Here is a 23,768-nt window from a genome sequence, read left to right as displayed (position 1 = left end):
TGAAACATATGCAAGTCGCTTACAGTTTTCTACCTCTTCTACCACCCTTTCTTCTGGTGCTGTCAGTGGGAATTGGAGTCACATCCTCTGGAAAACAGAAAGCAAGAATGGTTCAAGACCACCACCGATAAAGGATTGGCATACAAAGTTAAATCGTTCTAGGTTCAGTCAGTACATTACTATATCTCACAACAGAAACCTCTACCAAATCATCTAGGCTAAAACGATGACGAGGATAGGTTGCAGTCTTTATAGTCGTGAAATAGTGATCTTAAACATTTTTTGAGAAATAAAAGGGCTTTATCAATACGGCCAATCCTCATTCCAGATCGAGCAAGGGCCCGTAATGCAGAGTGAGTGCCTGGACCAGGAGTCTTGGTTTTGTTGCCTCCAGTGGCACGGAGCTTAATATGAAGAGCAGTAATTCCAAGTTCCTGTTCAGAATTGAAAGTACAACTCATCTTACTGATTAAACTATATCACTTGGTAGCAAATCAACCATAACTATTCAGGCTGGCAATAGTATTCAGTTTCTAATCATTAGCGCAGTTAATGGGAGATGAAGATGACCTTGCATCTCTGAGACACGTCCTGTGCAGCAAGCATGGCCGCATATGGTGAAGACTCATCCCGATCAGCAATCACCCTCATACCACCTACATTTAGTTCATATGTTAGAATTTTGACTTCAGATACAGCTACTCAGGCCTACAACCACTGCGAGCAAAACATAGAACCCCAAATACCATTAAAGAAAAATACAAACTACAATTGCAATGCGGAAACAGCCATGTCAATTATTCACATCAAAATTGGAACCAACTGATAAAGTTCCTAGACCAGCCAATCTTAAGCTTGAGAAATACTCACCACTAATTTTGGCCACGCCCAGTGCGCAGAACTGAAGCCTCCGTATAAGCTCCAATATGACTCAAAAAAATTTATGGGAAGTGTATGTCTTTCAAGAGGCATGGAAATCAAGCATTCAAGAAACAATTTCTCCACTATCTAATGCTGCAAATATACCTCACTTAGACAAGGCCCAATCGCAACCAAATGTGGTTTGAATCGGATGTTACTTCATCTATAAATTTTTAATGTTTCATACTTCAGATGAGTATCTACCTGATAAACTTGGGTATTAGGTAAGACAAGAAAAAACAAAAACAAGAATTATGGAATCAGAATCTCTGATATAATTGATGACGGGTCAAGCAACTTAGCTTGTCCTCATGCTATCAGCAGTACACATGCAGGCATATGATAATTTCTTACAATTCTAATGTACAGTTGTTACATCTTGTTAGCTTGATTAGTGAATTAGTAGTTAGTTACGAGAACCCACAAATGTGGCTTCGGCTACTCTTTGTTATTATCTATAATATAGACATGTACATATGCTTCTGCTAAAGTAACGAGAAGTAGCTTAGACTTTCACAGTGACTACAACAAGAAATGATATGACACGTAAAGGTAGTGCGCATAAGGGTTTCTCTTCAAGACAAATCAGTCACATGGAGCAGTTGTAAAACAGAAAGAAAATTACTCTATCCAACTGAAAGATAACAGATGACTGATGTACAGTATTCAGCACAGACTACAATACTGATAATTATCATGAAAGTATCATCACTGCTAGAAAATATTGCTTTCTCTACAATCATTTACGTGATGGAACAGATTTCGTCATGTAAATGAACTTTACCTGACGGATATTTCAATTGGGAGGGCGAAGACGATCAATAATCAGGGTTTACTCAAAAGCTTTACATGACGGACTATTGTCATAGTGCAAGTAAAATGTTGCTCGCGTCGTCGAGCAACATTTTGACGTGAAGTAGGAAAAAAATGGCGCGGAATAGCAGGGGGTTTGCTTGAAGAATTAAGTATTCGTCGGCTAATTCTAATAATAATATTAAAAAATTTATAGTTACTGCGAACCCCCACCATTGGCTTGCACTCCTTGCTCTGGTAGTACTTACTATTATGATTTATACCACCAATATATTACTCCTTAGACCTCCATAACTAAAGGTGCACCTCCTTCCCAAACAATTAGGGTTTTTTTTTTTTTTTTTCTCTCTATATGCTAGTTTCCATAACTTTTACATGAAAGCTTACATTGTATTTAATGGAAGTATAGAAAAAACACTAAGTGTTTTGGAATCGATTCTTTACAAGGGGACACACATTCTACAAAACTAGTTTCCACGATCCAACCGTCAAACATGTTTGCATATACTTCGAGATCTCCTCCGCCAAAATCACCCAAAACAACCATTCGGAGATTAGGTAACGGGATAAAATAATTCGACGTTTAGAAATTAAAATTCACGATTTAACGGTCGTTTTTGCTTCGATTTGGTTTTGTTTTTTGCAAATGCAATCCTCGACCCAACAAGAATAAGATGAATGAACCCGATCATGAATTAATTTTTTTTTTTTAATAGCAAATACAACAAAAACTTATGCTGTACTTAATGTAAGTATAGAAAAAAAAAAGGGAACTTTAACGAAAAGCTCCCGGTGTATATACTCCGAAATCTCTTACGCAAGAGATCACCCAAAACAAATGTTTGGAGATTAGGTAACAAGATAAAATCATTCGATGGTTAGAAACTAAAATTCACGATTTAATTGTCGTTTTAGCTCTGATTTGGTTCATTTTTTACAATGCCCCAAATTGAAAGTAAAAGCACATACTAAATTTACCTGATCATCAAATTTAATGATTTTTTGAACAGTTTGAACTTAATGTTCAAAAGTAGGTAAACACTATTTTTGTTTTAGGTTTGCCCGACAGAATACTTGTATTCGTCGAGCGAACTTTCTAAATTCCGTCGGGCAATGTCAATAAAAAGATGCCCACAAATTTCCCCAAAAATTCAAATTGGCCCCCAAACTAGTACAACAAGTACAAGTAGTAGTAACATAGCAAAAATGCGTTCCTTATCATTAATATGTTTCATCGCAGTAATTGTGGCCTCTTGGGCGAATTGATGATTGCATCTTTTATGCACTTGCTTTGCTATGTTAGTAATTTCCCCCAATTGTTTTTTCACCAAATTTTACAATTTCTAGTAACTTTGAAAAACGAAATCTTAGGGTTATGAACACGTGTCAAAATTTTTAAAATCTTTGCCCAACAAAGTCGAAATCTTTAGTTGTGACGGGAATATGGGTGGTATACCATGTGTTTTTATGTAAGTGGTGGGAAATTTTATATTTAAGTTATTAACTTTTTAACACACATATCTCACCATTTATATAGCGACACGTGGTATACTACCCCATGTGTGACGGTCACACTGAAAAATCTCTCCAACAAGTGTCAGACAAGTTTTTAAATTGATATAGGAGGCAGATTGTCTGCTCTCCTGTTTGGGTGCCCTTCCCATTCCCTCCTATTTGTGCGGTCACGTTAAGTCATGTCAACATTTTATATTCCTATTACTTTTTGTCTTATTATCTCTATAAAAAAAATTAATATAAAATGTTGACGTGGCTTAACCGTGACCACACAAAATAGAAGGGGATGAGAAGGGTACCAAACAGGAAGGCAGACAATCTGCCTCCATTGTTATAACATCACGCAGTTCAAATTCAGAACCTCTCCCTCAATGCTCTCTCTCTCAATCTCTCCCTCTCAGTCCTTTCTCTCTCGATCTTTCTCTCAGTCCTTTGTCTCTCAGTCCGCGTGCCATGAGCAACCACCACGCCAACCACCAAGATCCAAGAGTAATCCCTCTCTCTCACTGTAAGTTTTTAATTTCGAATTTGCATTTGTGAAATATTATTTGAATTTCGTTGTCCATATTTGTGAATTTTGTATGTGAATTGGATTGTGAATTTAGATATGTGAATTTGGTGGAATTTGCATTTGTGAATTTTTATGTGAATTTAGATTGTGTAGGGTTTAGGGGTGGGTACGGTTTAGGGGCGGGGTGGTGTATGGGGTAGGGTTGGACGGGGGGACCAGTTTACGGGTAGGTACGAGGTGGTTTTAGGTGGTGTTGTGTTGGCCATGAGGTAATGATGGTGGTGGTGGGGTGGGGAGGGTACGGTTTAGGGGTAGATATTGGGTGTTTTTAGGTGGTGGAGTGTTGAGCATGGGGTAGTTGTGGTGGTGGGGTGGGTACGGTTTAGGGGTTGGTACGCGATTGTGGTAGTGAGTGGGCATGGAGGTGGTGGTGTGGGCATGAGGTTGAGGTGGTGGTGGTTATGTGAAATTCTAAATTGGGTTAATTTATTTAAAAAACTTGAAATTGTGGGTTAGTTTAGAAATTATTTGAAATATTCGAGAATTTTAGAAATTGTTTGAAATATTCGGCAATTTTAGAAATACGAAACATGTGAAACTTTTGAAATACATTAGAAATTATGTGGAATTTTAGAAATTTTAGGAATTATTTGAAATGTTAGGCAATTTGAGAAATTGTTTGAAATTTAAGGAATTTTAGCTAATTTTAGAAATTATGTATTTTTTTCACAGATATTTTCCCATGTGATCACAAGTGGCCGCCTTTCTGCTTCCACATCTACTCAGAGTGAGCACTGGGCCCCTAATGCCACTCTGGCGACCAGCGGGACCTAAGTGGCCACTGTCGAATCGGCCATCGGCAGGAGTATGTATGCACCAATGACTTAGGCCACCTAATCTGCAAGGCAACTCCATAACCGTAGTCGCCACCAGCCTATGCTAGCACCCACCTCTGCCCTATCTCACCCTTCTCAGGGCAGTGCTGAGGCTGAATCCGCAACCCTGGAGGAGCTGTTGGAAGGAAACATCCCCGCAGGCTTGAGGACTAAAAATACTAGGTGTTCCCAACGTCTGCCAACAAACTCCTCATTTGGCCCGTCTTGAAATATAGACCAAGGAGTTTGATATGTGTGCAAGTCAACGGACGATAAACTCATAAGGCGCAAGCAAGCTGATTGGTGGGATCCCTTTGAAGGTTGCAACGCCGACCAACCTTGATCTTTTAAGAAGGATTCAAGTGTGAGCATGCATGCTGGGACCTGAAAGGTGGTGAACTATGCCTGAACAAGGTGAAGCCAGAGGAAACTCTGGTGGAGGCCCGCAGTGATACTGACGTACAAATCGTTTGTCTAACTTGGGTATAGGGGTGAAAGAGTAATTAAATCGTCTAGTAGCTGGTTCCCTTTGAAGTTTCCCTTAGGATAGCTGGAGCTCATAAACAAGCTTTATCAGGTACAGCCAATGATTAGAGTCATCAGGAGCGACACACCCTCAACCAATTCTCAAACTTTAAATAGGTAGGAAGGTGCGGCTGTGTCGTTATTGAGTCGCGCCACGGAATCTAGAGCTCAAAGTGAGCCATTTTGGTAAGCATAACTGGCGAAGGAAAAGCAAGGAAGTTCGTAACGTAGGAGCAGGATGGGTTCAGGAATTTGGGTCTTTTCCTTAATCCAGCTCTACTCCATCGATTGAGACTGATTCTAGACTTCATCGAGTAGAGATGGAGCTGGCACGCCAAAGGGAATTAGTGCGCATGTACTTCACTGTCATAGCCAAGTCCTTGTCAGCTTCTAGCATTAGGATTCTCGAGCCCTCAGCCGAACTTTTGTAGCCATTCCAGGAGCCCCCCAGCAACCATCCTAAGAGCCGCCTCAACAGTCACACCACCCCTCATCACAGTAGTTTACATTTTCTTGTTAGTTTTTGTAATATAATTGTACGAACAATTTTTTTTTTTTTTTTTGGGTTGTACACATTATATTTCCGTTTTTGTAATTATATATTTAATATTTTTTAATTGTTGTTTTTTTATTTAAAAAACCGTCGCTCGACGGAACCGTCGTCACACAAAATGTTTACCGTAGAGTTTACTTAATGACTCTGTTGTCGGGTCAAGCTCACCACATTAGTTAATCTTGTCCTACCTAACAACATAGCTTTCGTCGACCAAGAGTCCTTTCGTCAAGTCATTGGGTCAACGCACGCTCCCCCCACAACCACTTTCGTCGGGTTAACCCATATTTACCCAACATAATAGTGTTTCCGTCGTGTAAGGATAGGAGCGACAAGTTTTGCCCAACATTCTTTGCTGACGAACTCTTCGGCGACAAATGCTGCTTTTAGCTGATGAAGTTGTTCAGTCTGACGATGTGTTTTATTTATTTATTTTTGTACTACATTAAATGAGGCAAAAAATGTGAGCCACACCATACGCATGTTCTCCGTCTCGTAGAGCAGGCCCAAGGGTCACATTTTCTCCTTTGTTTCCCTTTGCTTTCTCCTGGACGACTGGGGAAACCGCACCAAAAAAATATAGACCGAAGAGGGTTAGGAATAATAAAAAAAAAAAAAGGGTCACCTGTTCTTTTGTTCTTGCACCCAGTGAGAGTACTGTATCAATGGCGGGCTAACCTTCTGAAGGGAAAGTACAATTAAAAATAGAAATGTTAATCTCAAACAACGGTTCGAAGGCCACTCTATAAAGGGCTCACATACAAATTTGAAATGGAACCAAGTCCCACTATAGTCTCAAACAAAGCAAGCACAACAAAATATTTAATCCCGAAACAATTTAGCTTCCTACTTCTAAAGCGATACCGAAGTCATGATTTCTTTTACAATGTGTGAAAGAAATAAAGTTTCCAAATTATACATGAGGTATGTACATATAATTTGAAATCCCGTCCTCATATTTCACTATTCAATTTTTCGTAATCAGTATTTTCAGGAAATTATTATTATTTTTCTTTAATTTTATCATTTTAGTTGCCTGGTTACAAAATTTGATTTTCATGATTTGTCATTAAATATTTGTAGACCTTTATGGGTCGCTCATAGTATTTTCAGATGGAGCTTGATTCCACAGATGCATTGGCCAAAATCGTTTGCTAATCGGAGCTTTAATGAAGAAATTAGAGGCCCTGAAGTCTGGGGCATTTTTGTCATTTGAACATCTATATATAATAGACCCCAAGGTTGTGGAACCGAAATCCTTTTTTGGGACAATGGACCCGTATGACTAAACCAGGTGACACAATTCCCTGGGCGAGTTTCAGACGGCTTTTCAGGCGATCTCCAGCAGCAACTGGTGGCGAGGCTCATCGCTACTGCCTCCGTTCGACTCCCCTTAGTGCCACGATCATAACCCACCTAGTTTTTACCCCGTTTGGCAGCCGAACGTGGTGGCTCGAAGCCGTAAAAATCTCTAAGTTTCAACCAGCGATAGCCCAATTCTGTTGAAGAATACGGCAACCACCACCCCCATTTGACAGAGCTCGGCAACTTGAGCAAAACCTTGCCCTCCGATCGTCCATCAGTGCAGTGATGACGGCGCAGTGAGGCTCGATTTTTGCAGCTACCCTAGACTTCCACGACTGTTTCCACCGCTTTCCAGCCACAACCAGGCTCCAGCGCAGATATAAAAATTACTCCGCTTGTTGTGAGCTCTACATTTTGGTGTAACTAGAGTCATTTTTGTGTTGGTTGGAAATTCTAACGAATCGTAGCAGTTGGCTCCCGGAAGCGGCAGCGCGTGGCAGCGACATTTGAGCAATGACCTGACCATGTGTTTCTAGGCTAATTTTGATGTTCTAATTTCATTTCCGTTGTCCGCTTGATGTGATTTCATCGTTTGAGCCTAGTTTCATAAATGGCTGCCACTTGACCTTCGTAATTGGCAACCGACCGTTTGATAGCTATAAAATTTTAGTATGTTATTGTGCATACTATCTGATGCTCTTAGAAATTTATGAACCGAAAATTCAATGTGCAAAACTTCCAAATTGAATTACATATGGATGGTGACCCTACCGTTTGACTGAGGGTTGACTTTTAGTCAACCATATTTCGAATCATTCTTAAATGCTGAAATTAGCATTACTACAAACTCGATTAGACCTAGTGGGGCTACCGTGGTTTGTGTGCCATCCTAAGAATGTGTACCTTGGTTTGCATGCAAGTGGCACCCTATTGGGATTTACGTGTTTAATGCACTTTTAGATGATGAGTCAGAGACATTATTAGAATTTCAGTAGAACTAGCATATTAGAATATTTCGTGTACTACTCTTCGTATGACTATATATACTTAATTGATAATTGGAATCGATAGTTTATGTGCTTATTATGTGAATCAAGCTGGCATGATGTGTGATGTGTGATGTGTGATTATGAGGCTACACCACGTAGCAATGTGGTACATGGATGATCTTACCTGATTAATCCATATTAAGGACGATACTATCATATGTAAGCTTATAGTTGTGCTTAGTTAATCCACGTTGGGGACCATACTATATGCAAAAGGGGCATGGTTCCATTGAGTTGGTCCGAAACCCTCCTCCACCTGGTTTCCGTTGACTTTGTCTGAAATCCAACTTCTTATTCGCTTCTGTTGAGTTGTTAAAATCCTCCAAAAATTGTGATATGTCCAAAAGATTGTATGCCAATGGACACAAGTATTTTTTTCTGAAATTTCCTTTGATGCTAAATACCATTCATATTGTCACTTGATACTATGTTTTAGTATTATTCTTCAACATTTGTAAGTAAAAGGTTTTAGGTTCTAATCTCGTAGATGACAAGTCTGATACCATTTTTTTTTTTTTTTAACCCTTAATATAAATATATCTAAGACAACAATTGTAATTTGTTACGCACATGTCATTGTATAAATACATATACAGGCTCAGGGAAATGATTCTCATTTTTCTCAAAAAATAGGGATTAGTTGTGGAATCCATTCTATATCGAACTTCAATGATCCACACCATCTATTTTGAAGTCTCGATTTATAGATCATCCTTGCAAAAATTCAATTTAATCCGAAATCATTTGTTTATCTAATTATTACAATGAAATTTAATTTCAATGTTTTATTAGAACAAAATGTTCGTCAATTCCTGATGGAAAATGTGATTGATACTTATTGCTCCATATTAGTGGTATTTTTAATCATAAATTACTTCGGTTGTATGCTGGGCAGCGCATCCCCTCTGTTTTGGGTAGAGGCGGGAAGGGGTGCTAACCCGGCCACCCAACCTAGCGGTCAGGGGCAGGCCAACCATGGGTTTGAAACCTGCCACCTTTCTTGTGGATCATCCCATGCTTAGAGGGTGATGGAAATAACAATGCAGAAATTTTGAAATGAGCAAACAATGTCAATATATGAAGTGTTCCATTATTCGTTAATTCCGAGTCTTTTCATTGCAATAATGTTTTGAACTCTTGTCTATTGAGAACAAAAAGTTCTTTGATCTATGATGTTTATGTTTTGGCATGACTCGTTAAGGGGATTACAATTTTTTATGTTGTGGTTTATCCTTTTTTGTGACAAACCAATAGTGGTGTTGTTTGTGCATGTGGTAGTCGTTTAAGGATTTACTTTTGTTTGTTTAGTTGTGTAAGTTCACTCAAGAACAGTTTATTAGTCACTAGAGCAATGACATAGTGGCACTTTTGTATTTGTTTGTGATGATCAATGTCGATCACAGATTGACGGCTGATCTTTAAAGTATATGAACCCTGACCTTCTCGATGGAAGAGCTTAATTAAGCACGTGCTAAATACTTCCTTAATTAACATGTGCAAACCACTTCTTTAACATGTCCAAATTAACCGCAAACCAACCCCTTAGCATGTGCAACTGATCATAGATATAGAAGTTATCCTAATACTGGATACATGACAACTAGTAAATTTCTGATACATTAACTGCAATTTCTGAGATGTGGAGACAATTTAACATGCCATGGCTTGCGATATTTTCGGTGCCAACTACACTTCTTTACCAGCAACCTCTAGTTGCTAGAATATATGTAACGTTCCGGCACAAGATTCAAACGCATAGGTCGAGTTGTCCGTAAATTATCCTTGCACTATGGAGAGTAGCAGTACTCTTTATAATTAAGCTTATGAAAGATCTCTTTCTTTCTCTGAATGGAATTCATACTCTCAACAAACTCTTTGTTGTCTGTCAAATAATCCATATACCTACTAGAGCGACCAGAAGTTATTGTGAATTGGGATAAGTGGGTGGAGGAAATATTAGGTATCGCATATGCATGCGTGAAACTGTCACTTTCAGTCTAAAAAAATTCCAGGTGCAACAGACTGCATGTAGGACATTTTCCGAGCCTATCTAGCCAACTTGGTAGCCCTAGCTAAGAACTCAATGAGGAACATATATATGAGTACTTGCAAGTTGCAAGTGCATTACTATTATTATTCCAAGAATTAAATAAAAGAATAATATACAATATGCATGATTCATGGGTGGCACCGAGACCTAAAGAAGGACGTTCAACCTCTCCCATTAAATAATTTGCCAGTCAGAACAAGAAAAAGTTGCAGTAATATTCATCATCCCCGAATTGGTTGTTCATTTAATTCTGCTTGCTGCGACGAATGGGAAGTGAAGCTCACATTTCTGTTCTAGCTGCGAGAAAATAAAATGGTTTAATTCGCTCACTGAATTTTGCTAGCAAGGGAATTTCTATGATACATACCATACCTGATTGTTATGACACCTCATTGATTGAAGGTGTAATGTCCTACAATTATGGAGTCGTGTTTGATGAATTGATCAAACAAGCAATCTAGAATCAGGAAGTTATGTGAGCAGACAAGATTAGATGAAGTAATTAACTCATATGTTACAATTTTTTGTGCTTTCCAATGTGCTTATTTCTTTTACAATAGACATCGAGTTGGTTTTAATCCTTGTGTGCTTTATCTGAATTGGATTCTCAATGTTTATCCCATTGCTGCTTCATAAACAAATGTAGTAGCATTTTGCAAATGCTTTAATCTCAAGTTTTTACCTCGGTTTTAAGATTATGTGTATTGGGGTGGTGAAATTGTAATCTGTAAATCCATATTCTTAGGCATCACTTGGGCTTTAGCCACAGTAATTCTAATCTACATGACTTATAGGACTCAATTGTTTTATACACACACATAAAATAGTAATAAGAATTAACTCAGACCCTTAGTTGTCATTGGAATCGGCAATGTGTATATTGATTAATTAGTGGGTTTAATGATAAATTTTAGTTTTATTCTTGATTTCATCATGTATTTGATGGTAATTATATAATAGGGTAAAACTGACAATTCACATTTTAAATTTAAGTTGGGTGTAGAGTGAAGTTATATGGGTTCAAATAAAATTTCTCTTAGATTTTTTTAAGTCCCAATAATAGTTCCCTAAACTAATTAGAAACAAATCCTAAACAAGGCATAAAAACCTGATTTCTCATTATGGTAATTACTCTCCTAGAGCATGGATCCTATGGGAATTGCCGAATTGGGACCAAAAACTTAGGAAACACGGGTACACTCTAACCTTGAGCACAGCGTACCACTTAAAAGTTAAAACTGAAGGGAACCTATCACAAAACACGAACAAGGCATGTCAACACGGAAAGGAACCTATCACAAAAACACGAACAAGGCATGTCGACACCGAAGGGAACCTATCTTCAAGAACCAGGTCATGGAAGGACAGTGGGCACCGAGCATACTGAAAAGACCTACCCAATAAATATCACTTGAGTTTGAGGCATATATCTTCTGGTGTGGTTCTTTGCTTCACCACTTGGCCTTTTTTTTTTTTTTTTTTTTTTTTTTTTATTTATTTATTCTTTTTGGAGTACATTGATATTTTTACATTAAGGGAAAAGAGAGTTCGGCTAAGTTATACAATGGGAAGCCAAATTTGGTATCTAATTCGCCATCCTCGAGATTTGAACCTAAAACCTCTTATTTCTAAGCAAAGAGGTATACCACTTGGCCTATTATGGCTTCACACTAATCACAATTATAAAATTAGGACCCGTTTATTACAAAAATATTGAAATCTTTATTAAAGTTCATGTACTTTCTGAAAAAAAATAATTGGAAGCTCTTTCTAAAAAAATGCTTGAAAATCTTTATTAATATTCATGTCCACCCTGGTGTTTTTGTTAGAATCAATTAATTCGTAATTAGCTCCGTAAAAAAAGCATGTTTACTTTAATTTCATGAGAAGTAATAAAAATATAAAGGAATGGGATGTGAAGGATTGTGTATGACATAAACAAACATCTCCACCCCCTCGCTCCACAGTGGAATTAGGCCTGGCATTCGTGTCATGTTTTCCATGTTCATGTTGTTTTCGTGACATACCCGATATTTTAACGAATCGTGTCGTGAGTACCCGTTAAAGTAAACGAGTAATATAACCTGACTCAAAATTGACCCGTTAAAAATTATTAGGTAATATGACCCGATCCGTTACACATTAAAGAAAATATATTTCAAATCAATAAATAATGAAAATGAAAAACATAATTTGACCCAAAAAAACATGGAGGAAATAATACTAAAATAGTATATGCATATCACATTGTCACATAAATATTACTTCAAACCATAAAAAAAATAAAAATAAAAAACAAAACAAAACAAAAACAAAAAAAAACAATTGTCTTTCAAGTATTACAAACCCCAAAATAAGAGCCTAATGAAAAAGTTATAGTATATTACTACAAAATACCAAATGTTTTAGGATAGGGGTGTGCTATCCACACACCCAATTTTACTTCTCATACACTCCTTGATAATTTATGTTCATTGATCTTCTTCAATTCATCCGATCTGACGACCGAAAATTAAAAAGGTGCATGAGAAGTAAAATGGGATGGGAGTTTTGTTTCATCAGAATTGGAGGGTTTTAAAAATATAAATGACCATGTAACCATCGTCTAAGGATAGAGGATGCAATCACGAGCGTTTATATGTATTTTATTTATATATTTTTTTTTTCAAACTTGTACATTAATGATTATGAATTTTATTTATTTTTAACTCCCTTAAAAATACTATTCATGAGGATTTATGGTTTTAAAAATTCAAACGATGAAGTACCCATCCTCAAAGCGTAGAGGATGCAATCACGAGTGCTTATATATTTTTTCACAATTTTCGTACTTGTAAATTAATTATTATAATCTTTTAATGTGTTGGGTATTTTTAAATTACTTGACATTTTTATTTTTAATGTGTTTTATAATTTTTAATCTCACTCTTTGCCTATAGTATACTATAAAAATAAATAAATAAAACTTAAATTATTTAAATTTATATAGAATAATGTTACAATAATACATATTTAATATACAATTATACATATAAACTATGGCTATTGTATTTCATAGTAAGTTTTTTAGTAGTTTAAAAAATTAAAATCATCAAAATAACTTTTTTCTTAACATGTCAAAATGGGTTACCTGCATGTTGTGTAAACCTGTTAAGGACCCGTTATTAACAGGTTCTTATAATGTGGTCCGATAATGACCCGATTAGTTATTGTGTTGACTCGAAACCTATTATTTTCGTTTCATTTATGTGTCTTGTAAAAAATTGCCAAGTCTAGTGGGAATCCCATACTTTGACTTTTCAGGTATGAGAAGGTATATGATTCCATAAGGACTTCCTAGGATTTATACAATCACATTTCTAACTTAATTAAGATTGCAACATTCCCCCTTAAGTGTGTAAATACTCAAACAAAATGTCGCATCAGGTCTTAGGTGGTGAAGTAAGTTCAGTTGATGGAGTCATCGTTGGCATAGCAAGCAAGAATGTAAGTCTCAAATTAATAGAAGGATTCATTGGTAGTAAAACTCATAAAATCTCGCTATGGTAAAATCTGGTATAGGAGAAAAACCCTAGACTAAGGAGAAACGTGAGAGAATGCATAATGTCAAATCTAAACACCTACAAGACGAAAATAGAAAAACCTAACACATGTATGGCCAACCCAGGATGGGTGCCTCGTTAAAACGTAGTTAGGTACCAAACATCAAGTGAGAAAAATTGCTCCTAATCGTAGTTAAAAGGAGTATTTTAAATCAAGTGAGTATACTTTTGGATTCCCCTGTGTTTGACAAACTTTCAAAAATAAGAACTACAAGCAATACATATCAGATAACTTATGCATATTGATTCCTTGGACGAGCTTCTAAAAAGTAAAGTTTCGTAATCACTTCGTGAAGAGATCAGCCGGATTATTTCAATTTGTATAGTGATATTTTCAATCAAATAAAGAAGGTGTTTCGTGGTCTAGAACTATTTGAACCAGTCAGTGTAAGTCTTTCTAGAACTTTCATGTAGATTTCCGTATCAAAATCCCCATAGAGGTACAGAGTTACCATGTCCATGAGCTGCATATTCATTTTTTTTTAAAACTACCAAATTGATAAGTAGTCAAACGTTATGTCCATTATGGAAACCCACTTGTAGCCAACTGGCTTCACATGTGGAGGTGTTAGAGCTACAGGGCCAAACACATTGTGTTTCGCAAATGAATTGAGTTCGACCTGGATTACTTGTTTTCAGTTTGAAAAATCTTTTCTATGTCAACATTCATTAGCAGAATGTAGTTCAATGTCATTGCTTAGCATGATATTAATAGCTACTATATATGCAAAGGCATCATCGATTATCATCTCAGTCCGATTTCAAACCTCATCCAAACTCTGTGATAAAACCATGAGGAAAAATGATTTTGTTTTATATCATGATATGTATGATTGTTTTATGCTACAAATTAAAGTGATGACTTGAGAGTGAAGGGGGCATAGCGACCGCCTTGGGTTTCAATCCCCTAAACCTCTAGAGGGGCTACCATGAAAGGATTACTACCGCTACCTTTCTAGAGATGTACTAGGATATCTAAAGGTAGAGCATTAAAGGACACTCTCGCTACACCTTACCATAAGTATATTTGTTCAGAGTTGGTCCAGGTAAAAGGGTAGTTGGTCATTGGACCGGTCACCAGGCATGTAGCAATTTATTGGGATCCTTATTTTCTTTTTAAAAGGAAATTGTGTGAGTATACAATTTATTTTCGAAACTAAAGCTTTTGTTATGCATCAATCATTTTCCTATAGTATATGTAGTGTCGTATACTATTTTCAAACATAGCTCGGGTGGATTCGCTGAGGGGGAGTGATGAACGTTTGTGATGCTCACCCTTACTTTATTATAGGACCGGTGCACTTGCAAATAGACGATCTGGAATAAAGTCGGGACAAGCGTTGTTTGTTACTTGTCAACTTCTTAGTCGCTCATTGACTTTCCACAAGTTTTTGTTTGTACATATGCTTGATTCCCTCCGTCTTGAAGGAATCTTTTGTAGCCAAACTTAGCGATTTGTACTTTCCAAATCATACCTAAGAGTTGGTTTTGTTGTAAATTGTAAACTTCGTCTTTAATGACAAAAAGAAATTATCCAAATTCAGATACCCTTTTATCCTTCGTTTTACCAAAATGATTTCCACTTCCGTACTGCTTAAAAATATATTATTTTATTCCCCTCAAATGGCCTTACGTTCTATTAGGAATGTAGTGCTATAGTGTTGGATTTTAACACTATAGTATTGTGTTACATATAGAGCGTGGCACTATTATGTGCCCGTTTTTGGGGCGTGACACCTCCTATCTTGTGGAGATCCCAAAGTGAAATCAACATCTCCCCTTAAGTCATGTGAAGTGTGTTGGTCGCAAAACACCAATGCTAAAAGAATGCACGAAGGATGGAAGGATGACGATCATAACTAAGCAAAGATGCATATACGGCATGATAAAGGCCCACATTAGTAAGCATATCTTTGGATTGGCAAAGACATCTTCAAGCCACTCTTAGTAAAACTCAGCAAAGACAACTTCTCCAATAGTCAACAAGGTGCTATTCCAAGTCATAGCTTCGCTACGGATGCGATCACCAAGAAGCTCAAACAAAGTCGGGGGATTGTCATGAACATGGTGCAAAATATTTAAGATAAGAATCCTCAATGTACACGCCTTCTTCTTCATATTTGATCAACCAAAATCTATCACCTCCCAAGGTACTTTAGAAGACCATGACTTGATATGCGTCGAGTTGTCTTTCGCAAGAAGAACAAGCGCCTTAAGGCCAGTCAATGGCGCACAAAGCTTTAACATCGTTCCCTTATCTTGCAAATCGCCTTCCTTCTCAAGAATGGTGATGGTATTGCTCTTAAAGCACTTGAAAAATACCATGGTTACAACAATACAAATAAGGAAACATAAGCATAAGAGTAGGGTGGCAAGAAGAAAAAACAATTACTTCACTAAAGCAAAAGACATGTGAGACAAAGTCACAATGACGAAAAGAAATCAGCCATAAAGCTTGAGCAGCACGGCAAAAAAAGGAGTTACAAGACGGTCATTCAAAGCATGCTACAGTAGCAAAGAAAACCAAAATGCTACACAATCCCGCAGCGATTACTCAAGCAGTTTCTTGCACTGCACAGCAACATCACCACCAAGGGAAACTACAACCAAAAGGCACTACACAGTGTAACCTTGCTGCAGTCTGTTGCACAGCACCATACGGTAAAAAGTAACGCACTGCAACAAGCACCAAGCAGCAAAACCCAAGGCACTAAGCAGCAGCAAGCACAGAGGCAGTGCACGGCAAGGGTGGTCTATGACAAGACACACACCCAATTGTCTTATAAATAAGGATCAATTGCTTTCTAATGATATAAGACAAATACATACCAAATAGCAAAAGGAAAATCAAAAGAAGGAAGCACATTCCAGCTACAAGAAGGAAACAAATTCCAAGCAAAAAAGGCAATGCTTATGCACGGCAATAAAGGGAAAATTTGTTGAAAAGGGAAAGGAAAAAAAAAAATGAAAATCCTACTTACCTAAAGACAAGCATTAAAGCTTTCCAAAACCTTGAAGGAAATCACCAAAGTTTTTCCAAATCCTTGAAGGAAATCAGCCTCATTGCCAAAATTGAAGGAGGCTCCTACTTAAGGAAGGAAAAAGCATTTTTTCCACACCCACAAGGAAAAAATCCAAGCATCAAAGTACACCAAATGTTTTTTTGTCAAAAAATTATGGAAAATCATTATGCACAATAAGTATGTGCCGAATTATGCATTTTAAAAATTTTCATTCAAGATTAAGCCTCTACAGCCCTTAAATTAAATTTTCATTTCATTCAAAATTAAGCCTCTACGGCCATTGAAGAAAATTTCCATTTCATCAAGATTAAGCCTCTACGGCCCTTGAAGAAATTTTTCATTTCATTCAAGACCAAGCCCCAACGGCCCTTGAAGAAATGTTTCATCCAAGAAATACGCCTTAACGGCCCTTGACAAAATTCATCATTTCAATTCAAGAAATACGCCTCAACGGCCCTTGAACAAATGTTTCGTTCAAGAAATACGCCTCTACAGCCTTTGAAGAAGCAAACTAATTCAAGATCAAGTCTCGATGATCCTTGAGCTAGAACATTCACATTGTAGGACTTCAAAACATGTTTTCTACATGTGACAAGCACATGCCTACAACACTTCTTGAAGTGGGGGCATTTATAGACATGTAAATTTCGTTGCATGCAAATGATACGTCACAAAGCTCCACGTGGCATATGACTCTTCACAAATGGACAAGTTATCAATGACATGTGGCACAAATCAAGCAAAGGAAGCTCAAAAGCATTCCTAAAATACGGCAAAGGGGAAGAAATCTCCTTAAAATCGGCAAGGGGCCAAAATTGCTCCCAAAATCGGAAAGAAAACTAAAGCATCTTAACAAAACAAGCAAGAATTGAAGATAGCTCGCAAAATAGGCATGAAAACCCTATAGATTTTGGCCAAGCAAGGGAAAATAGCTGAAATTAAGACACAAAACATGCCTAAATTCTCCCATGGATGAATCAAGACACAAATCAAAGCCAAATCCATCCAAAGGCAAGATTTGAGAAGTCTATATATACAAGGTCCTCAGACAAGCATAAAGGTCGACAATTTCTACATTGAAGGGCCAAAATTCTCACAAAAGGAGAACCTCTGCCAAATCTTTAAAGACTAATATGCTGCCAAAGCTCTCTTCAAATAATGTACAACCAAAGTCGAAGCTTTCTTTCGACCAAAGCCGAAGCATTCCCTTGAAGAATCAACAAGCACTGGTGCCAATTCCTTCAAGACTTTGTTGCAAGCTTAAAACTTGTAACGACGTTCGATTCAAGATCAAGTTGCCAAGACCCTTGAATCAATAAAATGTCACATCAACATCACCTTTGCCGCATGTCATACATAAACCTAGAGGTAAAAACTATCCACGCATTGTTTCAAGTTCAAAACTTGAAACAATCCTTCAATCGGTCGTTCGAGATCAAGTCATCGCTACCCTTGGATCAACAACCTATGCATCTACATCAAATTTGAAGACTGAATTAAAGGAAAATTGTAAATAGAGATTGTAACACTACAAATTCATCAATACCAATCTACTTTGTACACGTGTTCTCGCTCCATTCATCATAGAATTTTTGTGTTTACAATAGTAAAATTATGAAATAATATAATGAGGATTCATGCATCATGAGGATTTATAGGGTGGGAGAAAGAGGGGCGCGACAAGCAAGAGAGAGAATTTGGTGAATTCTAAGGTGTATTATCTCACCCCATTATCACATTCCTAACCTAATTAGAATTGCAACAAGAATTAGAATATTACAATAAATGCACAATCACATTCCTAACCTAATTAGAATTGCAACAAGAATTAGAATATTACAATAAATACAAAAAAATTTGACTCATGAGAACAGATTCTAGCTACTACATCAGAAAACTCAAGTGGATAGTAATAATAATAACAAGAAGGGATTTTATCACAAATGGTCCCTGAAATTGACCCTCACCATCAAGATGGTCTCTAAAATTGAAAATCAATCAATGTAGTCCTTGAAAATAGGTGTCGCAAATCAATGTGGTCTTTCCGTTACAATTCTGTTAAAAATTCTATTAAGTGCTGATATGGTAGATAAGTGGGTCCTATAAGTCCTTTTTTTCTCCCAAATGGTCCTTGAAATGACCCACGACATCAAAATGGTCATTGAAATTGACCCGCTACATCAAAATGGTTCCTGGAATTGAAAATCGATCAATGTAGTCCCTTAAGTGTCCCAAATCAATGTAGTTTTTCCATTACAATTCTATCAAAAATTATGTTATGTGCTGATGTGACACATAAATGGGTCACACAAGTCTAATTAAATATAAAAAAATTACAAATAGGTTTAATAATTTACTAGTTAATAAAACAATGTCAACCCAAAAACTCAGTCCTACAATCACCTCCAGTCTTAGTCCACATTCCTCTACCTCCTTCGCTGTCTTCTTAAAAAAAAATCTCAATATACCCATCCCTACACACTTCAACACCGTTCACCTAATTGAACTTGGATCAAGATTACCTTTGGTGAGGACTTGGCTGATTGGCAACGACTTATGAGATATCACCGTTAACATTTAGGCGATCAACATCCTCACAACCTTAATCTTGGAGAGCTTGTTCGGAGCTGCCTTGGTGGTTTGGTGACTCAAAGAACAGTGAGGTCAACCTTGAGATAATGAGGTTATAACCGAGGTACGTCTATTGTTGGTTGAAAACTATTTCAAACCCCCATCTTAGGCCTTAGTTAAGCCTTGTGTCTTTGAGAATTTATAGAAGAGATCTCTCTTCGAAGTAGGCCCTACTATAAGAAAAAAAAAATTCCACTGTGCAAAAAGGTATATAGACAACTTTTTTAATTAATTATTAAACCCACATCAGTACATAACAAAATTTTTTACAGAATTGTAGCAGAATGATAATATTGATTTGTGACACCTATTTCAAGGATTACATTCATCGATTTTCAATTTTATGGACCATCTTGATAGTGTGGGTCAATTTCAGGGACTATTTGTGATAAAAATCCATAAATCTTGTGGGGCACATTTATGTGCCACATCGGCACTTAACAAAATTTTTAACAAAATTGTGACGGAAGAACCATATTGATTTGCGACACCTATTTTTAAGGACTACATTAATTGATTTTCAATTTCAGGGACCATCTTGATGGTGAAGGTCAATTTCAAGGACCATTTGTGATAAAAACCCTAACAAGACCATGTTTTGATGTTTAATATGAACTAATAATAATAATAACAAAAATAATATTGATAATTCACCATGTTTAATTTTGTGGTTTAATATAAGTGAGCGACAAAGATTATATGCTTAGAAATTACTCTAATTCTCGAATGAGAAAAAAACCAAGTTCAAATAGACCCTGCATCTTCCTCTCCATCTATTATTTTGTGCTTGACTTACAATTAAGAGTCCATTTGACAATTATTATTATTTTTTTCACTTTTAATTTTTGCGCTTGAGAAAAAAAGGACAAAAATAAAACGTAAACTAAAATAACATCATTCTAATTTAACTAAAATTTAGAAGAAGACGAAAAAAGTAGGGTGCTCTGAAAATTCCTACCTCTTTTGGGGTCTGTGTCTGGCTATATTTCGTTTCTTTGTAATTGTTTTAATAAAGTTATATATAATTGACCCCAAAAGAAATGACATTATGCTCAAATGAGCTTCTATTGGTGATATTTGAAGGGAAGACGCAAACTTTGGTTAGAAATTGAAGCAGGACAAAATCTACATGTACCATGGTATTTCGTACCAAAATGCCGGTGATGAATTGTTCCAGTGAACTAGGTCTATTCAAACCTTTACCCCGTTCCTCTTAACTTAGAATAGTAAATATTGTTTGTAATATGCATATATATATATATATATATATATATATATATATATATATATATATATATATATATATATATATAAGCTTTTAAAGGAAGAGATTTTCATTTTTTTATAAAAATTAGAATTAGTTGTGGGTCCACACCAACTTTAATGATCCGAAGCGTCTATTTTTTAAGTTGTACCTCATAGATCATCCTTACAAAATATAGCCGAATTGGAAATATTTAAGACATCTAATTAGATTCAAAGAAATGAATGAATACTTTGTTATATAAGAAACAATAAAATTTGATCTTGATAATTAAATAGGCAAATGGTTTCGGATTGAATTGAATTTTTGTAAGGACGATATATGAATCGAGACTTACAAAATAAATTGTTCGGATCGTTGAAATTTGACATGGAGTGGGCCTCACACCTAATCGTTATTTTTTTTTTCACAAAATGAGAATCTCTTTGCATAAAAGGCCTGTATATTTATATATATTAAATAATGTGTACATGTGCCATGATGTCCAAGTTAAAGTTATAGAGACGGGCCAATGGTTCAACACCGATATTGCCTTCAATTTAACCACCTACTCATTCAGGAAAAGTAAAAAAAAATTTATCCTCTAAAAATTCGGTGTAATTAGGAATAAAACCATGTAATTGGAAGTTGTAAATTTCTGGCAAACGAAGCCGGATATTCAGCATCCTCCACCAAAATTTCTGTAAGGATTGAATACCAACATTACTTAACCTTCCAAAGTATCAGTCCTAGCCTCCACCGTCATAATCAATACACCTGTTTATCAGAAGACTATAATGCAACAGAAATTCACGTGCCAATAAATTTTGGACAAGCAAAATTAAAAGCCCTTCACGACAGAACCAACTACTAAACTCACCCACTGAGGCCATTTATTTAGTATGACCCCTCCTCATCTATTTATAAGCTTCTATACGCTTACCATTTCTTTAAATTAATTCAGTTTGCCAGTGTTTCTGTAAGCAAGTGAGTGAGTGATTAGATTACTTCAATGGCGCTTTCCTGGATTCTCCCGGCACTTCTCTTTGCTTTGGTTCTTGCAAATGTTGAGACCTCCACATGCCAAGTTCTGAAGGCCAAGGTCACTTGCTTTGATTGCCATCAAAACTATGATTTCTCAGGTCCGATTTGTTAATGTTATTCTCTATATTTGTTTTTTTGTTTTTTTTTTTGTTTTGTTTTGTTTTTTTTTTTTTCATTTTTGTCCTAACTTAAACTTGAAGTTAAGAAACCCTATTAACTGTTCCAAAGGTGGAATTCTTAGTACATTTTTCTAGACTTTTAGAATTCTAACCACTCTAGGGGTTTGAGTAACACTACTTAACGGAGTCCAATCATTGCTTGAGAGAGTTCGAGTACTTCTTTAGAAGGATTGAGTATTACTCCAGGGGACCTTATTTAATTATTTATTTTATTTTTGTGTACAATCACATATTTTACACTAAGGGTACTTAATTTGGATTAAGTCACACAATAATAGGTCAGCCATAATAAATTAGAAGTCAAACTTATCATTTATAAGGGTCAAACCAAATTTATGTACTAAAGGGTATAATTATGGCTAGATCTATAAATAAATAAATTTACACTAAAAAGTGGTTTTATATTATTTGATTTATTGAGAATATATTTACGCTTGGGAGTACGATTTGGGTTAAGCCAAAATAGGTTAGCTTAATAAATTAGTACCAAATTCGTTATTAACGGAAATCAAACTTAAGATTTTTCACTTAACAAATGGAAATGATTATCCATTAGACTGTAGTATTAACTGGCTAATTTCTTCCAATTTTTCAAATTGCCCATTTTTAAAAGTAGACAAATTCTTATTTTACTTCGTGTGTTATATGTTTCAGAAATCAAGGTTTTGGTGAAGTGTGACAAAGTAAAGAAGTTGGCAATGGCAATAACAGAAAAGGATGGCTCTTTTGAAGCAAAGCTCCCATCAAACAACAACCCTAAAACTCCAGAAGCTATGAATTGCCTCGCCAGGATTCTTGGAGGACCAGATCAGCTCTATGCCTCCAGGAAATTCTTGGCATCTGAGATTGTCAAGACCCAAGACTCCAACTCTTACACCACTTCAACTCCTCTTGGTTTCTCTACATCATGCCCTTTGAACATCAAGGATGCAGCCTGTAAAGCCATGAACAAGTTTGGTTCATCCAAGACTGTTGATGTGCCTCTACCACCAGGGTGGGGGTTGCCACCCTCAAGCTATTATGTTCCCTTCATCCCCATCATTGGGATACCTTAAGTATTTTGGGTGTGAAGAAGCACGTTATAATTAAGCTGCAGAATTCTATATTATGGTTTAATTTTATTTATTTTCTTGTCTCCACTATAGCATGTGGCGAGTGTTTTAGTGTGCGTTTTTATTTATTTGTTTTTTTTTCCTTTCTGGGATGTAAACCTAGGAGGTACAATGTATTAAGCACTCAGATTAAGGTTGATTTACCAATATTAAACAAGTAATATTACTGCATTCTCAGTATTTTCTAGCAGATTGTTATTTTCTTCACTATAAGTTTAAATGTATACATTACAACAACAACAACAACAAAGCATTTTCTCACTAAGTGGGATCGGCTATATGAATCCTAGAATGCCATTACCCTCAGTTATGTATCACGTCCTCCGTTAGATCCAAGTACTCTAAGTCTTTTTTTAGAGTCTCTTCCAAAGTCCTTCTAGGTTTTCCTCTACCCATTTAGCCCTAAACCTCTGTCCCATAATTGCATCTTCTAACTGGAGCGTCAATAGGTCTTTGTTTCACACGTCCAAACCACCGTAACCAATTTTCTCTCTTCTTTCCTTCAATTTCAGCCACTCCTACTTTACCTCGAATATCGTAATTCCTAATCTTATCCTTTCTCGTGTGCTCACACATCCAACGGAGCATTCTCATCTCCGCTACACCAAGTTTATGTACGTGTTGATGCTTCACCGCCCAACATTCCGTGCCATAAAGTATTGCCGACCTTATTGTCGTCCTATAAAATTTTCCCTTGAGCTTCAGTGGCATACGATGGTCACACAACACGCTGGATGCACTCTTCCACTTCATCCATCCAGCTTGTATTCTATGGTTGAAGTCTCCATTCTACTCTCCATTCTTTTGCAAGATAGAT

General features: G+C 36.5%; 1 protein-coding gene and 1 pseudogene across 1 annotated transcript; one reads left to right on the top strand and one right to left on the bottom strand.

The window, feature by feature from the left end:
• Positions 1-19: 19 nt before the first annotated feature.
• Positions 20-7,081, bottom strand: LOC137742994 (small ribosomal subunit protein uS11x-like; annotated as a pseudogene).
• Positions 7,082-21,591: 14,510 nt separating this feature from the next.
• Positions 21,592-23,136, top strand: LOC137741344 (uncharacterized). Its single transcript, XM_068481069.1, has 2 exons — positions 21,592-21,758; positions 22,494-23,136. Exons 1-2 carry the CDS (start codon positions 21,629-21,631, stop codon positions 22,892-22,894), a joined length of 531 nt encoding a protein of 176 aa, XP_068337170.1. The 5' UTR covers positions 21,592-21,628; the 3' UTR covers positions 22,895-23,136.
• Positions 23,137-23,768: the final 632 nt, after the last annotated feature.

This window comes from Pyrus communis, chromosome 8 (assembly GCF_963583255.1).
Source record: "Pyrus communis chromosome 8, drPyrComm1.1, whole genome shotgun sequence".
NCBI classification, from domain to species: domain Eukaryota; kingdom Viridiplantae; phylum Streptophyta; class Magnoliopsida; order Rosales; family Rosaceae; genus Pyrus; species Pyrus communis.
The sequence above is the reverse complement of the archived record's forward strand: the minus strand, read 5'-3'. Positions and strand labels throughout refer to the sequence as shown.

Excerpts from the sequence above, each read along its gene's own strand:
- LOC137741344 (XM_068481069.1), top strand. The coding sequence starts at position 21,629 with ATGGCGCTTTCCTGGATTCTCCCGGCACTTCTCTTTGCTTTGGTTCTT. Across the intron at positions 21,759-22,493 it reads TCAAAACTATGATTTCTCAG|AAATCAAGGTTTTGGTGAAG; the intron begins GTCCGATTTGTT and ends TATATGTTTCAG.